The 16669-nt window shown below is 37.8% G+C and overlaps 1 protein-coding gene across 4 annotated transcripts in view; it reads right to left on the bottom strand.

The window, feature by feature from the left end:
- PLCE1 (phospholipase C epsilon 1) overlaps nucleotides 1-16669 on the bottom strand; it is a 169640-nt gene that overhangs the window by 24168 nt on the left and 128803 nt on the right. For all 4 annotated transcript variants that reach the window (XM_064514040.1, XM_064514041.1, XM_064514038.1 and 1 more), the window contains exons 8-20: nucleotides 15114-15789; nucleotides 14510-14692; nucleotides 13432-13549; nucleotides 12879-13038; nucleotides 8449-8571; nucleotides 8227-8363; nucleotides 7538-7776; nucleotides 6530-6591; nucleotides 6246-6411; nucleotides 4422-4529; nucleotides 3859-3975; nucleotides 3618-3776; nucleotides 2433-2562 (exon numbers count right to left, since the gene is read on the bottom strand). In XM_064514040.1, the coding sequence (XP_064370110.1) occupies nucleotides 2433-2562; nucleotides 3618-3776; nucleotides 3859-3975; nucleotides 4422-4529; nucleotides 6246-6411; nucleotides 6530-6591; nucleotides 7538-7776; nucleotides 8227-8363; nucleotides 8449-8571; nucleotides 12879-13038; nucleotides 13432-13549; nucleotides 14510-14692; nucleotides 15114-15789 (2378 nt within the window). The remainder of the gene's footprint in view (nucleotides 1-2432; nucleotides 2563-3617; nucleotides 3777-3858; nucleotides 3976-4421; nucleotides 4530-6245; nucleotides 6412-6529; nucleotides 6592-7537; nucleotides 7777-8226; nucleotides 8364-8448; nucleotides 8572-12878; nucleotides 13039-13431; nucleotides 13550-14509; nucleotides 14693-15113; nucleotides 15790-16669) is intronic.

The following is a 16669-nucleotide window of genomic DNA, read 5'->3' on the forward strand; positions in this document are numbered from 1 at the left end:
GTCCTGAAGTGCATTTGTTAATTTTGCGATTTTTTTTTAATTGCTAACACAGAAGCAAACAATATAAATAAGGGACCGACTGGAAAGAAGTCCTCTGCTGCAGGGCATGCTCAACCCTTGCATCTTTTCTAAGTGCAGTGTGTAACACTTGCACAGATACCCATTAGACTTCAAGGTTCAGTGAGTGAAGTATTTCATTCCTCAGCTAGGAGAACATGCTCAACTTGTCAGACCAATGGTCCATCTAACTCAGTGTTCTGTTTTTGACAGTTGCAACAGGAGATGCTATTTAGGGAGAGCACCCAGCCCCTAGGCATGGTCCATTCCCCTTGTACCACCTCAACACCCACAATCGCTGGATATTAGGGATGTTGGAGGGTACTATTCCTGCCTATGAAGTCTGTTCATAAGCCTGTGGTCCCTGAATTTGTCCAGTCCTTTCTTGAATCTTCTGACGCTGCCTGCCTCCACAATTTCCAGTAGCAGCAAATTCCAGAATTTTACTACCAGCTACATAAAGTACTTCCTTTTACCTGTTTTGAACCAATCTTCTATTTGTTTCACTGCGTACCTCCTAGAACTAGTACTGTGGGAGTGAATGAATAACAATTCTGTACTCCCTTCACCACCACTTCATGATTTTGTTAACCTTCATCAAACCCCCTCCTCGGTCTTTTCCTCTCCCAGTGAAGAACTCTAGCCTTTTCAGACTCTTATTGTAGGATCGGGCCCCATTCCCTTTTTTGGTTGCCCTTCTCCCCATCTTCCACAACCTCACTACATCCTTCTTGAGATCTGGATACCAGAACTGCACAGAACTCAAGTTGTGGAACATCAAGGTTTTATATATAAGCAAAAAGACGCTGTTTTGTTCACAATACTGTTCCTAATGATGCCCAATATTTTACTGGCTTTTTTGCCTGTCACTGCACAGAAAGCTGATGATTTCAGGGAACTTTCAATCACTCTAATATCTCTTTTCTGATTTATTACTGCCAGTTTTGACCTTGGAATCGTGCAAGCATGGTTTAAATTTAATCCCCATAGATACGCTACCTTACATTTATCTATACTGAAGTGCATCTGCAACTTTTTTGCCCACTTGCTCTGTTTTATAACCTGTTTCTGGAGTTATTTGCCATTATTGCAGCATTTAACTTGCACACTGTGAGATTTGATTGCTGTGTCTTTGGCCAATATATCTTATCCAAACACACTGTGATTTACTTTGATATATTTTCTGAAAATTACCAATAAAAATAACATGTACTCCTTTTAATTGCCTCTAGTCTGTTCACCCTTACATCGGGGTTCTGACAAATGTTCTTTGATAAAACTTTAGAGGATTAAGTGTTTCTGACTCCAGCTGTTTGCACTGCTAGCGTCTACCAGCCCCACAGCACCAGAAAGTATAAGAAGATGTATATCCTCAACACAGCTGCCTCAGTCCGACACGCACTGTCCTTCCTTCACCAGTACTTAAATCCGGCATTTCAGACTGAACTTGAGCAACTGAAGATGCGGTGGAAGCTACTAACTGCAATATTTTTTATCACCCCTGACACACTCATCTCTGTATCCTATCTACTGTCTAGCAGATTTGTTTAAACCACCACCGAAGGTGGACTTATGCTAAGCTGCCAGTTCTTGAGGGCTCTCATAGCTGAAGCATGGAATTTTATCCTGTTCTGCTACTCCTGCTTTGTGGGAAGTGACCTATGGCAAAAAGGAAGCCTGGACAGTATATAAATCTACAAGGCAAGTCAGTTAGGCATCCCTTGCCATTTTTTCACTGAGTAGTTAAAGCTCTAATAAACCCATCACCTCTCTATTCTCTATTTGCACAAACCAAGGGCACAGCAGCTCCTCCAACTTTACCCATGAGGTGAACAGCTTATGCTGCAAGCGTAGCTAAGATAGGTTCTTCAGGGGTCTCTGGGATTAGGGAGTAGACAAGGAGGGCTTTGGAGAACCTGCATGTCAGATTGATTTAATGGCAGTCAGGCAGATGGCAAGTACTAAGCCTGTTGTTGACCTTGAACTTTCCAGTGTCTGAACTCCTTAGGAAATGAAATACAGGTGAACATAGCTAGAGTACACTACGTTAATGAACATGATCATTTTTTGCATAATTTAGGATGAACATAAAAAATAACTTACAAAGACCGTAACTTAGCATACATTACACAGTTAGAACATTTGATAGTTGGAGATAAACTAACACTAAAGTCCTCTACTTGTTCAAATTATTTTCATAGTATTAAAGAACATTGCACTGAAGTGCCACGGAGGACATATAGTCCATCCTCCTCTCACAAGGTAAGATAAGTTTATCTGCACCATTTCTGAACAAGGACTAGGATCAGATTTAAATGCCTTATTGCTACAGTACTCTAGCAACAGCACTGTAATAAATAAATGCATATTGTTACCATCAGAGAGAGATTCATAGTCGTAGTCATATTCATCCTCTTCTTCTTCTTCCTCTTCATTGGTAGATGTGGGGTTGCTAGTGCCACCACCATTGCTAGCCTGTGCTTGCATATGCGCCAGCTGATGAGCCTACAGCAACAGAACCAACCACTTACTACATCACTGATAAGTATTTTAAAAAAGCACAAGTTTTCTTCATTATTTGCATCTTATTTTATTTATATGAAAACACTGAAGAGATATCATAAGAGGTAAATGAAATTATCAGGATCAAACATAAATTGCATTGGTAGAACGATACACGGTAAGATATGAATCCTGACTGATTATAACATTATGGAAAAATGTCCCCATTGCACATTATTCAGAGTAAGAGTGTCTTTTTCCAGACTGGGATATTCTGTTTTATGCAGTTTAAACCTTCTTAAAAGATGAAGAATGTCCGCATACTGGTATTACCATTGTGATTTACTTATTCTGATACAAGCATACTGGCGTAACTCGGGGGATGATTTTCTGTACGGAAAACCCTAAAACTGAGAAGCAAAGAAACACCTTTTGCCTCCTAGTAACTGTTAAATTGTGTTGACATTTTGGCTAAGAGGAATTCAATTTCAAGGAATTACCCTAATTGCTTACTATACATACAAATACCACACAAATTTGTCACAAGCTGAGTCTACCAGAGATGCAGCCGCAGCTTTTTAGAAACCAAAAAATACCTCATGTAGGTACGACCACTACTTGAATAACTCAGTCCTTCATGAAAAAGAAGTAAGAAGACTTAAATACGAAAGAAGAAACACAGCAGAAGTCTACTAAAAATTATTACAAGCAAATAGAATATACTGAGCACTTCTCACCATTTCTCAGCAAACATTATATAGCAAATGTTATAGCTTAAAAGTGAAAATTCATTTACTTTGAACAAATATGATATGCGGTGCTAATCAGAATATTATGGAATATTATAGAAATAAATACACTAAAATTCTGTGATGGTGTATCTGTACCTTACTGTGTGGCTTCTCTATTTATTTGCAGGTGTTGCAAACCACTGGGAGTCCCCCAAGCATGAATATGCATCAGATTATTCTGCTACACATACAAGAATGGCAAAAAAAATCAATTACTTCTAACAAAAGTTCTAAGAAAAGTTTCTTGCTATTAAGGAAAGACTATACCTTTTGTTTCAATATATCCACTGGTGTTTGATGGGCTTTGAGCTTCTTGTTTTTAAGCAGGATTTTTCTTCTCAATTGGCCAGGTGAAGGAAGCATGGGATCATCAGAAAAGTCACTCTCAAATAAAAACTTTGTTACCAGCTTATCTCCAAATACACCCTGAAACATTGAGAGCATGTGAAATATTATGAAAAATCCCCAGGCATGCACTTAGAATAATTTAGTACACTCTGTGGCCTACCTTGAAAATGTCAGCCATCTTGCGTTGCTGAGGCAAAGAACAGTGGTTTTCTATGGATATGATAATTGGCATGTCAGAGGTGATAAAGGCATTGCGATCAATGGCTTCGACTACCTCCTATGAGGAAGAAAGATTACTGTAAGAATATATGATTATTCTGCAGCATTCAGTTAACTTATTACTAGTTGAAAGGGGAGAAAAGGGATCTGTCTTCTCCTCTAAGAAGAATCCACAATTTGCTCCCAAAAGCGGAACTCCTACAGATCAGCCTAGCATCTTGCTACAGCAGAACTGAATGCAGATATTTATAGTTATGTTGAAACTAAGTCTACAGAAAATTATACTACATATGCTACAAAAACTAATTTGAAAAGCATAACATTTATAATTGAGGTGTTCTAATTTTCTCATGAAGAGCAGTTTTCATGAAGTACTGCATAGTTTCTGTTTTATGTTATAGACCTGTTAGGATATGTATTCTTCTAGGAGAATTGTTTCCTTCATTAGAGAAAAAAAATTCATTTCTTTTCATTTTTAATTTCTATATGCAATTACCATCATACCTTAAAAGAGATCTTAGTAGTAAGAGTGTGCCCATGATAAATGATGGGCATCCCATCATCGCCATCCCAGCAGTCTAATTCTACACTTCTACAGCCTTGTAAGAGAACCTACAACACAATTGAACAGTGTGAGCAGATATGAGCCACAGTCTGACATCAAAGCAGAAGACAGATATTGCACAGCTAAACGAAAGCCTAGTGATTCAGAAAAAGTGCTAGGAGGAGCAATCTCTGTGGAGTAAACACAGCCCACAGAAGCTACAGTCTCCAGCTAACTGCATTCCCCAGGCCGAGAAACAGTGGGAAAATTAAGAAGAAAGCATATACGTCCTTAGAGGAAGTAAAATGAAGCTTAGAAACTCATGGTGCTTCTGCAGGACACATGGAATCTGTTCACAGAAAGTGGTTCTTACTGCATAGGTTGATGTCCTCAGGGACAGAAACATTTCCATATTAGAAATATGAGCAGTCGGGAAGCTACATGGCAATGTTTTCCTGGTTGCTACCATGACAGTTTCTCGGTATGGCAGCTGCAATTTGTTTGCTGATTCTATTTTGGGGTGTAGGTTTTTCATTTTTTTTGGTTTTATAAAAGGAGGTCTGAAAATAATTTCTAGCAAACACCTTAGATGAATGTACCACCAATGTACCAGGCCATCTTCCTTAATGACAGTAAGCTGGATTTACATTCATCCTTTTTCACTAGAAGCCCTACTTGCTAGAAAAACCACTGAAGAAAGCAAGAAGGCAGGATGGAAAGAAGGAGAAGCTCTGGGCTTTTGATAGATGAGTTAGATTATTATTGCTATTGTTATTTAGCATGACTATCCCTGAAAAAGTTATCTTTATTACAGTTAAATACTTCCCTAAAAACAAAGCTCTCCATAGTCAAAGTCATCTCTAGCAAAAACATATATGAATAAGGAAAAATTTACTACTTCTATCAAAATCTGAATAATTAGATTTCAGGCAGTTGTGTCAATGGCCAGCACAGCACCACTCCCTGCAAGAGTCAGACACCCTGAGCTAGAACAGAGTGCCCTCCTTTCTCCAGGCACTTGAGGGACAGCAAGAGGCTTTCCCGCATCATGCTTTCCCACTCTTCTCCTCCTTTGCAATTGCATTATGCTATGCAATCACATTATTCAGGCTTTCCTAACACAGCTTCACCCTTCTGTCTTAAAACTCAAAGAGAAGTGGCACAGGTGACTCCAGGTGAACCCTTCCCAATTTAATGAACATGGTGAGTCATTAACATTGAGAGTAAAACGCCACTCACAGAAGTTTGATGTTTTCTCTAGCATTTGGTAAACACAAAGACGGACAAATATACGTATACAAACAAACTCAGAACCACAAGCCCTAGGGAGAAACTGTTCTTTTCCTGTTCACCACCAATTGGGCATAAAGGCTAAAAAAACTGTAGAATATTCCTAGAAGTAATGTTTTTAGAAGTTATAGTTCTATTTGAAATTTCTTTGCAGTGCAATGTACAGTATTTGAATAGTGTTTTTGACATCTGAATGAACTAAAATATTAGATCAGTCTTTCCTGTGGGAAAGTCTAATTATAGTAGGTTGGGTCAGACTGACTAGTGTCTAAAAGCTATGAATCTCAAACTAAACCCATTTTTTGCCCTAGAAAAGGCATCTGAGCACAACTGCACTCACAGGCAGCTTTCCCACACATCATGTTTTCCAACATTTTACAAGCAGGGGCTTAGAACATTTTGGTTTTCAAAGCAAAAAGGTCATGTTTCTGAGACTTGCTAGTTAAACAAACAAGTTCATGTTGAAAACTACACAATGATCTAATCCTTTGTACCTGGCTGTAGAGCTCTACCGAGGATTCCCCTTTAAGCTGATGGCCAGTAAGGTAAGTATTGTGTGAAGATTCAATGTAATAATATGACAGTGGAAACTGCAATTCCTCAGCATTCTCTTGTGACTCATCGTTTTTGGAGGCAAAGTTGTCTTTATCCATCAAAAATCTAGAGGTGAGAAGATGTGAGGAAATTTTATGCTGTGCTGAGTATTTTGTGAATGTCATGCAAACATCAATATACTAGTGCCACCTTTATATATATATAAATTAACATAATTAATTACCTTGCAAATCCTTCAAAAGACAGTAGCCCTTGCTGACACATATTCACACTGGGTTCAAATTTCTGTAAAGAAGAAGAAAATTAAGAGATTATGTTATAATAATTTTTACAGATAAGGCTTTTTCATATTTTTATAGCTTGTACATCAAAGGAATCAGTCAGTATCCAAAAACAGTATTTATGTGGCTTAAGTAGTTAAATGTCTGCAGTACGCTTGTGCTTGTTTTGCAAATTGGTTAACAAGTATATGAAACCAGTAACTGCAGAATCATAGAATCATTCAGGTCGGAAGGGACATTGGGAAGTCATCTAATCCAACCTCCTCTTCAAAGCAGGGTCAGCACTTAAGCAGAAATTAAGAAAGATCTGTAATCATGGACCCTTCTCCTATCTGTTGTGCTTAAACAGAACACATCATCATCTTGAATTGGAGAGAGAGAGATGGTGTAGTACTTCGATGTTTCCTTTGAGAGGATGACTGTTTTGACTAAAGGTTGGAATAAAATATTTGAAACAAAATAAAAATACGTGGAAATGGTGTTGTTTTAACATGACTTTCCAAGTTAGGGATAAGTTGTATCAAAGGTGGTTACAGACAAGGAGAAAACAAGGCAATGGCATGAATAATGTTTCCAAGTCTTGATGTCCCTTCCCATGTAAAGCACTCACAGCCAATAAAAGTGTTTATTCGCCTCAACTTATTTTTTCTTTTTATGGGCATACTTATGGACATCTGCACAAGTTTATAGCCCATAATAAACAAAATACTACATTTTAAATTTATCAAGTAGAAACAAGGACTACAAAGTAAAAACTTGGTCTCTTGAAACAAAACTGCTGGGCACACTTACAGAATGATTTTCAAGCAAACTGCAGAGACAACAGTTGTCTGAAAGGAGATATCCACATACCTATAGTATTCTGAATTCCAGGCAGACAATACTGGCAGGGAAAACAGAAGGAACAAGAGTCTTAGTATACGGAATTGCAAGATGTTTTTATTACAGACCTGGATAATACTGAGGATTTCATCATAAGTGCAGTGTTCTCCTTGGCAGTTCACTAAGAAGTCGTTTAGCTGCTGGATGCCCACTCCAAATACTCCCAGCGATGTGCTTTCAACTCCAGTACCATTAGTTACAATACTGGCAGCAGCAATAGCATCAGATATTTGCCTCTGGTTATCTGACAGCTGCTGCCTACTCTTTATGAACAAACCAAGGTCTGAAACATTCCTAGTCAACAAATCTGAAAAAAAAAGTAAAAAACACTTGAATATTTTAGCACTAACGTATAGTTCTTCTTCCACATAAGGCAGATTTACAAGGAAAGCAGGTAGAAAACAAACCAATCAACCAAACAACCAAACCAGTCTCTTCATTTCTCCTCTCTACTTTTGCTCACTATTTTAGCTGGCCCTACAGTAGATTCCAGAGTTTCTGCCCAACCACATACTGGGTGCAAAATTTTCAGCAAAAAATTTTATGCCTCTCCTATACCAGTTACAAATATATCTAATACAAAGCAAGTATACTTTTTCTCCGTCTAATTTCTGAGGAATCATGGAGATACGGCAGCTATTCTATAGTTAAACTTATAATTTACTGTCCTTTGTAAGACTGACTGAGACACTTTTTTTAAGGCCAATAACTGAAACTGTTCAGTAGTATAACAGTTATATTTTCTTCTTTAACACACCTAAATCAGGCTGGAATCCGCTGCTATTTTCATCTATCTTCAAATTAGTATAAAGTGGAGTAGGCTCTAGACCGGATCGATTGCATGGCACTGCATAGACATCAAAAAGGTCTTTAAGATCCTTCCGGCTCCGAACACTGTGAAAACAGTTGGCAAGTTCAATTTTTGCTCCTTCGTAAACTTGGGTGAATTAGGTCAATACAAAATAAAAATACAATTTACCTGAAAGATTTGAAGAGCTCCACGAATTCCACAAAAGTCATATTACTATCAGAAACCATGAAGTTCTGAAAGCCCTTCATTCCCCCTTTAACTCGACCATGCCAGCTACTGCTGCTCCATGTGCTAAATCAGAAAAGAGATTGCTGTAAGCTTGGTTACATTTAATTTACACACACTGAAATATTACACATCACTGCATTAACAGCTTATTTGTGGTTCTTAATGTATGTATTATCAAATTTCGAAAGAAGCAAAAAAGCAGTATCTTATGGTGTGTATAATGACAGTTTGTACTTTCTTTTTTCATAGTGGCCCTTCATTTCCCTCAGGAGAATTGCATATTTTGCCAGAACAAATAATGTAAATGCTGTTCAGAACTCTTCCTTGTGCAGAAGGGCCTGATTTAAATGGCACAAATGAAAGCTTTCTCATTTTCTCTTTTAACAAAAAAATGCCAGCATTCCTGTAGCACAAGCTTTAAAGAACACATCCTGTGTTTATGAGCATCATTGAAGGCTTGCTAAGAGAGAAATTAAGAGAGATACAGAACTCCTTAAAGCGCAATGCTAAGAAAAAAAAGAAAAAAATCTAAGTGGATAGAGATTTCCTAGCACTCAACCCTCATTATTTCCCAGCCACATGGGTTTCCCAGGTACTTCCCCAAAACAGTCAGGAGTACCATCAGACAGCTCAAAGACAGGACAAGCTGCTTCTTCTTTTAGGCTTCATAGTAGCCTCTGGAGGCCATCTCCTTCTTAAAGAAACAAGGTTCTAGGGATTTCCTTCTTTCAGCTTCTTGGGCTGAAGGAAGGGAACACAGACTGGAATCTCTTGAGAGCAAATGAAGAAAATGATCACAAAAATAACTAATTGTTTGGTGCAAATGAGTGGAAGTTCGTTGGAGTGCAATGCACAGATCCATTCCTATTCCATACGTTGACCCTTTGATCCAAACAAGGCCTCTCTTTCCAGAAGCCCCATTATTCAGGCGGCCAAAAACATGCCTGGTTCATGCTGTGAGAATGAAATCTTTTTCTTTAAATACAGTGCAGATCAACTGTAAGTGCAGTTACCACACTCTATTTGAGATGTGATATTTGAGTGAGTGAGTGTTCCTGTCCATTTCAGGCGAAAGTAAAATAAGCTGGTTCAGCCTATTTTCAGCAACAGTTTAAGCTAATTATTTTTTATATCAAAACCAAGAAAGAGTATTCTTCACAGTTAATATATACATAAAAGAAGTCAATAAAACCTGAGAGCTTGAGTAATATCGAGCCCAGCCAATTTCTTCGTAACTGCAATTGTCAACCTAAGTTGTTCAACAGAAAACAGTCCTGAAGCAGAATAGTAACTTTCCAAAATCCACCTCCCAAAATCTTTAGACTGCTACTACAGGACATGGACTAGCAAGTGTAGCTTGGCCATGACTTGAACTTCTCCTTGTATGAATAAGCCCTTAGGGAATTTCAAGTACTAGTCTGTAATGAGGACAGCCAGATGGGCCAACTCCTGAGCTTAAACAACTAACACACACTCGAGGAACGGGATCCACCAGTGCCAACATCATGAAAAGGGAGGGATCTAAACAGCCAGTACAAATATCAAGACTAATTATCTAGTCCAAACTGTAACTAATTCCAGAAGTTACAGCATTTTCTACCAAATATCAGGCTAGGTTACCATGTGTCCAACATCAGGTACACATCTGCAAATCCATTAATCTATGAATTCTGTCATCAGGTTCAGTACAAGCAGATCCAACAGCTGTAACAGGGAAACAAGACCAACTTCCTGTCCAGGCTCTTACACATTTACAGTCCCTTGAAATTTGTGCTGTAAGCAGTCCTTTTTTTTTTTTTTTTTTTTTAATGTGGATACACTAGATCAGATTCCTCATTCATTCCTGGCCTGGCATGGATGCATGCAATTGAAAACCAAATGTAATTTAAAATATATTAAAAATACCATCTACTTCAACTGATAATTTTCCATTTGTTTGGCATCACTATGGTAAGTACTGACATGCTGCACGTAACTTTTTGGCTAAGACTACTCCTAACATTTTTGTGAGACAAGAAAAATAAACTATCATGAAGCAAGTCTCTTGGCTCCAGAAAACAGACTAGAACTGTATAGAGTCCAGAATAGGCCAGCAGCAGCAGATGAGCATGCTCAGCATTTCATGGGATTTGGTCACTAACAAGTAACTACTACAGTACTTCCACAGGTAGTATCCCAGGTTGTTAAAAAAAAAAAAAAAAAAAAAAAAAAGACGCCTCACTCCCTCATGTCCCCCAGTTGTGTAAGTAGGAGCAATCTGGGTTATAATATAAGATAATATAAGAGGAAGCTCTCTTTGTAAATAAGTCCCTCTCTAATTCTCCACATTCTGGTGCCTATTTCCCAATGGCCTTACCTCCCCTTTTCCACCTCCTCCCTCCCATAGGCGGCACTAGCTCAGTTCCCAAACAGCTGGGGTATATTGCAGACAGATTGAAACCTAGTCAGCTCTGCATCCACACCATCTAAAGGCAGCAGTCCCTGGGGCTATATTCCCAGAACTGTACCTAAATTCCACCTTGGGGCAACTGGCTGGTTTACTCCAAAACAGATCCAAGGAGTGAATTAACACCCATACAGTGTGGATAATCACAGGACTTTGCAGTAAAGCAGAGAGCCAACTATTTGATAGCTTAGATGTACTAATTACAAATTATGTACTGCATATATTTATTTCTTTTAGGATATGAAAAGTATCCATACACATGAAAACTGATAAGCACAATTCAGATCCATTAAGGGATGTAAAGACCAAGAGTAAGACTCTCGCCAGTGCTCCAAGTCCCTTAATGGCTCATAAAAAGTGGGGCAGAGTAATGGATAAATGTGTAATTCTGTTCCCAGGAAGATTTCCTCAGGACAAATGAGAACACCCCTTAAAGCTGCATCCAGAGTAACCTCCTGCAAATTCTAGCATAAAGGGGCGTATCAAGTCGGTAAGAGCTCTACCGAGCAACATTACACAGTTTCCAGACAGCTTTGCCATCCAGCTTAGGGAAAACCTGTCATAACTCGGGGAGGCCCACAGGGCTAAGCTATACAGAGATTTGTACAAAACCCAGGATCGAGAGGATTTAAGGAACATTAGCTGCCCTTCTCCTGGGAATGTGAGTTCTCAGTTGAGCCTCTTAATCTCATTTACAGAATAACAACTGTTTTGGCATACAAAGCAAAACGCAGATTCACAAAACAAGCAATTTCCAGAGGAAGCAATGCAGTATTTCTTCACTTCATTGAAAAGAAAATTGCTCCAGTCCAAAAAAAAAAAAAAAAAAAAAAAAAAGCACAGATGCCTTACAGAGATAAATCCTACTCTGGCATATGCCGGTTCTGAATGATGGAGTGAAGACCTGAAAGTCAAGAATGCAGTAAGAGTTTCAGAAAGTGGTGTCGAGAAGCAGCCAGCCTTCCATAGTAGATACCCACAGGAGGCTCTCCCACTCTCTCCCACTGTCAAAGCTAACTATTTTAAATGTGAAAAATCCCTGTAAAATAGGCAGTACAAACAATTATGAGGGACATGTCTCTCTAAAAATAATATTCTACCAGCAGCAATCTCTTCCATTCTTTACCACTTGGCGCTCCTTGCAACTGCAAGATCCATACTTATACCCACACCGCAGCACTCACTATGTTAAAAAGCACTGGAAGACCTCTGTTGAGACTGTCTTCCTGTATGTCATAAAGTACCATCCACATCCCTGATACATTATCATTGTTATATTACTATTATTATTACTATTAATAGAATTAATGCATTAGTGCATTGTGTCACTGCACAATCACAGCATGACCCTTTGCACTGTGTTAGTGACTGAACAATAAGGAATGTTAAGGGAGAAAAGGGAAGACTGTAAGAGATGAAAGATTTCAAAACTGTTCCTTCAGTTCCCTGACATTCTGCAACCATCACCAGAAACCTTAGCAAAAGTTAATATTCCTCTAGGCAGAAATGACTTGTGCTGAGCACTCTCAGTACTTTAGTTAACACATCTACAACATTTCTGTTGATTTTCAAAATACATAAGATATCTATAATTATGTTTTGGAGAAGATCTGGAGAAAGAAGTATGCTTTGTATTTATGTACGTTTTGTGACAGCATGCCAGTCTGCTTCTGTAATAGACTTATTAACTGAAGCATGCTGTTTAGTCACTTTTTACAAAGTTACCCTCAGATGTATGGTATTTCAGCTCAAATGTCCTATGTTGTTCCATAATGTGTTTTAGATGTCTATCAAAGGGCTAATCAAATTTCTAGTGCTGTTTTTGTAAGATTTTGTAGAAGTTTTTCATGAAAACCACATTTGATCATAATTAAGTTACAGCAACATTTTTCTTTTTCAATCAAAGCACTGATTTTGTCTGTACCTAGATTGACTCTTGCTTGAACACATTACTGGAGAGGAGACTGGTCTTGCTGGTGAAGATGTTGCAGCTGCTGAATTAGGAGATCCAGATGCTGTCAGAGAGTGAGCTCTTCTTGATGACACGGTGTTAGATGGAGAAGCATTAATAATAATACTCTGATCTATGGAGAAAACAGAAGTTAGCAGCACTATTATAACATCTAGCTCAATAAAAATGCTTTCTTCCAAGAGACTTACACCATAATTCATCAACATTTAGTAAAATTCTAAAGAGATTCTAGATTTGTCCCAAGATAGTCAAAAAGATAAATTCTGAACAACACTCATATAACCACTTGGTTTTGCTAGAAAGAAAGTGCTACTGAAACAAAATGAAAGAACAGTCATAAACAATTACGGAAGTTAGTTTTAAAAGTTTATACCATTTGGAGTCTCAAGTTGCAAAAAGCAGTTGTATATCACAAATGTATTTTCAATGCTGTAAAAAGCGTCTGTATGAAAAGATTTTGAGCAAAACCCTGAAGGACTTCTAAGTAGTGAGGCTATATATCTACCTGATTCTTCTTGTTCATCAATATCTTGGGGATCTGAACCACTTCTATTACGATATTCCTTACAGCTTTTTGCCTTCCGAGTTGCCATTTCATCATCAGTGGCCTCTCCACTTTCACCCTAGAAATAGTGAGCACCATAATAAACAGTCTGAAAATTCAACTTTTTTTCATCCTTAATCAGTGTCATCTGCAACAAAATCATGAGATGAATCAGCTATTCTATATGAAACAGGCTCCTGTAAAGCTAGTAAGTGCACTGTCAGTGAAACCATCTAAGTAGAAAAAAGGCAACTTAAGCATCACAAAAGATACGTAATGGAGTGTGGGAACATTAGGTGTTACCTCAGTGTGACATCACATAGAAGAAGACAATGATTGCCCCTCTCTAATGTGGTCCAGCTGGTTTTACACTATTCCACTGGTGCATAGGAGCCCTAAAGAGGATGGATCTTGTCATTTGAGGACGACTTCTACCTGCCTACTAGAGTATTTAGACAGCATAGAGCTGCTAGGTCCTGCATATTTTTCTCTTCTGGCTACTGCTGAAAGTGGCTGAGTCCAGAAAAAGAGGAGAGTGGCTGAGTCCAGGAAAACCAGGATACACTGTCCAGTGTTCCTGTAAGCCACGTGAGATAAAACTTCATGCTAATATGAGGCAGAAGAATTCTGGTGATGTTTTTGGGAACACATAAATGAAAAGGAGCAAAGAAAGGGACTACAACCTCCACACATCTCTCTGCATGTTGCTATTTTTATTATTAACACATTTAACTTTTACATTAAGGTAGCATCTAATGGTCTCAAATCAGATTCTGTCCCCTTCTGTTTGTCCAGTGCCCACATGTACTGAGAAAGCTCCGAGCATGAGGAAAAAAAAAAAAACCCCACAACCCCCCCCCCAAAAAAAAAGCTGATTGAAAATAATAAGCCAAAAACCTGAAACTCCAATAAACAATTTTAAAATTATCATCTAATATCTTTTCTCTGGTTCAGAATACATAGTTAGCTACACAATAACTACAAGAAAGAAACAAATCAGCCAAATAAATAACAGAAGATGAATAACAAAATATTCTACCCTCATGAGTACTTTCTTCTTTTTCTTGGCTGTGTTTATTCCCAGAGTGTTGTTTCTCTGTATACTAGGTTTCTCAGTGTTTTTGGTAAGGGTTCCTGTGCTTGTATTTCTTGCACTCCATCGTCTGCCTCCAAACAGTTCAACAGCCTGAGCCAAGGTTGGGCCTTCAAACCTTCCATCCTCCTACAAAAATTCACAGCATTAACAAAACAAGGAGAATAACTGCCAAAGAACAGACACATTTTCTTTCAACGAAATATCGAACATCATTATTGCATCAATATGATGGGTCTTTTTAAAACATTAGTAAAAAATTTTGTTTGCTGTTTTGACTCTCAGCACTCAATATTTCAGCATCCTACTTACACTCATTCTTTGCTGCTTATTCCAAAATTCAAAATATATGAAGAACTTTGTAATAAAAAAGATTTATCTTCAGTGTATTGAAAACATTATCCAGAGAATCAGACCATGTTACAAAGTTGGTGATTTGGCATGCGTCTTTCATCTTAGCTTACTAACAATAGGAACTAATTGCATAACACTAAGTTGTTGCTACCTTTGAACTTTTCTTTTCTTATAGATAATCACAATGTCTTTTTACCTGGTAAAGGCTGACATACTGTTTCCGTAGCCACTGTAGCCTTTGATCAGGGAAGCACCTCATTTTTCTTACAGCTTTAGACAATTCCAGCAATCCATCGTATAGCATTCTGGCAGTATATTTTGGAGCAACAAAGTGCAGCAACTTATTATCAGTAGTCTGAAGTCCATAAAGTAGTGTTATACCATTTTCTTCAAGAGACATATTACACAGTTTATTTTGAACACACACAGTGTGCATATCAATGCCAGGGTGTCCCATATATACAGCCTTTGCTGAAAACAAATCCAAAAAACCTTCCACCAATCCATTTAGTCCAGTATTGCCAAGAAACTGGTATTTACCAAGCTCAGGAGCATTACTTGCCACACTCAATTTTGCTTTAGTATTTGCAGGGCAAACTGTTGTGGGTTTTGTCCAAGTCAAAGTACTATTGTCAGGCTGAAGCTGAAGAAAACAACGTGCTGAGAGATGTGTGTCCTGGTCATAATGAATGACAGTTGCCCCTTGCAGCATGAACTGATGGACATCAGCTCTGATTGATAACACATACCAGGGAATGAGTTCTATTCCATGACAGAAAGCTTTCTGTTGCTCTTCGGTTGAATTTGTGTCCCACTCCTTCAACTGCTCAAATATATCACTTTCAGAATCTGAAAGATCTCCAATTATAAACCTGTACGTGAACGAAGATGAGAGACTTAGAGTTTTGTACACCTACTTTCTACCTTTTAAAACACCTGATACATGTGCTGATTTATGCTTTGACTGATGAATACTTTTTCTACTGGAAAATTAAAAAAATTTAATTTAATTAAAATTAAATTAAATATCACTATATAATTTGGACTTACAGGGACATCTATGGTTAAATTTTTTTACAGTATTACATTTTATGTTATTCTAATTTTGGATTAATTAAAAGATGTTGCTACAATTAATTATAATGGCTTTAATAGAAAAATTATATTTTCCTAGAGCTTTCCATACATTAATAATAAACAACTATAGTTTGCATCTTAAAGCCAAGTGATTTCGGTTTCTATATCCACTGCATAGATGGCTTTGGTTGACATATCAGGTACTGCACATGGAGACCGCTAGCAGGATCTAGTGTATTGAAGACAGGACTTCTAATCTCTGTTCTTTTACTGATTTAACATGTGGACCTTTCAAATTACTTCGATTCTCTGATTACCACTTGTAAAGTAGTGATTAAAATACGTACCTTTCTCAAAAGAATGTAGCAAGAACTTTGTTGCCAATACTTCCTTTTAGAAATTTTACATAAGCAAAATATCAACACCAAACATGTATCCAGCAACTAAAGTTTTTGAAATATTTTACCATAATTAGAAATAGTAGATAGAGAGCAACAATAGCTGAACTAATCAATGTGGTAGTTTAAAGAGAATTTCTTCCCTATGTGAGCTTCTAATATATAAAATGAATGCATGTTAAATATTTCGATACTGCATTAATGAACATAAAAAAGAGCAAACTGTTTATGCACAGCAGAACTAGCACAGTTTCCTAAAGCTATCTGGCCAATATAT

The sequence above is a fragment of the Dromaius novaehollandiae genome, chromosome 6, assembly GCF_036370855.1.
Source record: "Dromaius novaehollandiae isolate bDroNov1 chromosome 6, bDroNov1.hap1, whole genome shotgun sequence".
Taxonomy (NCBI): domain Eukaryota; kingdom Metazoa; phylum Chordata; class Aves; order Casuariiformes; family Dromaiidae; genus Dromaius; species Dromaius novaehollandiae.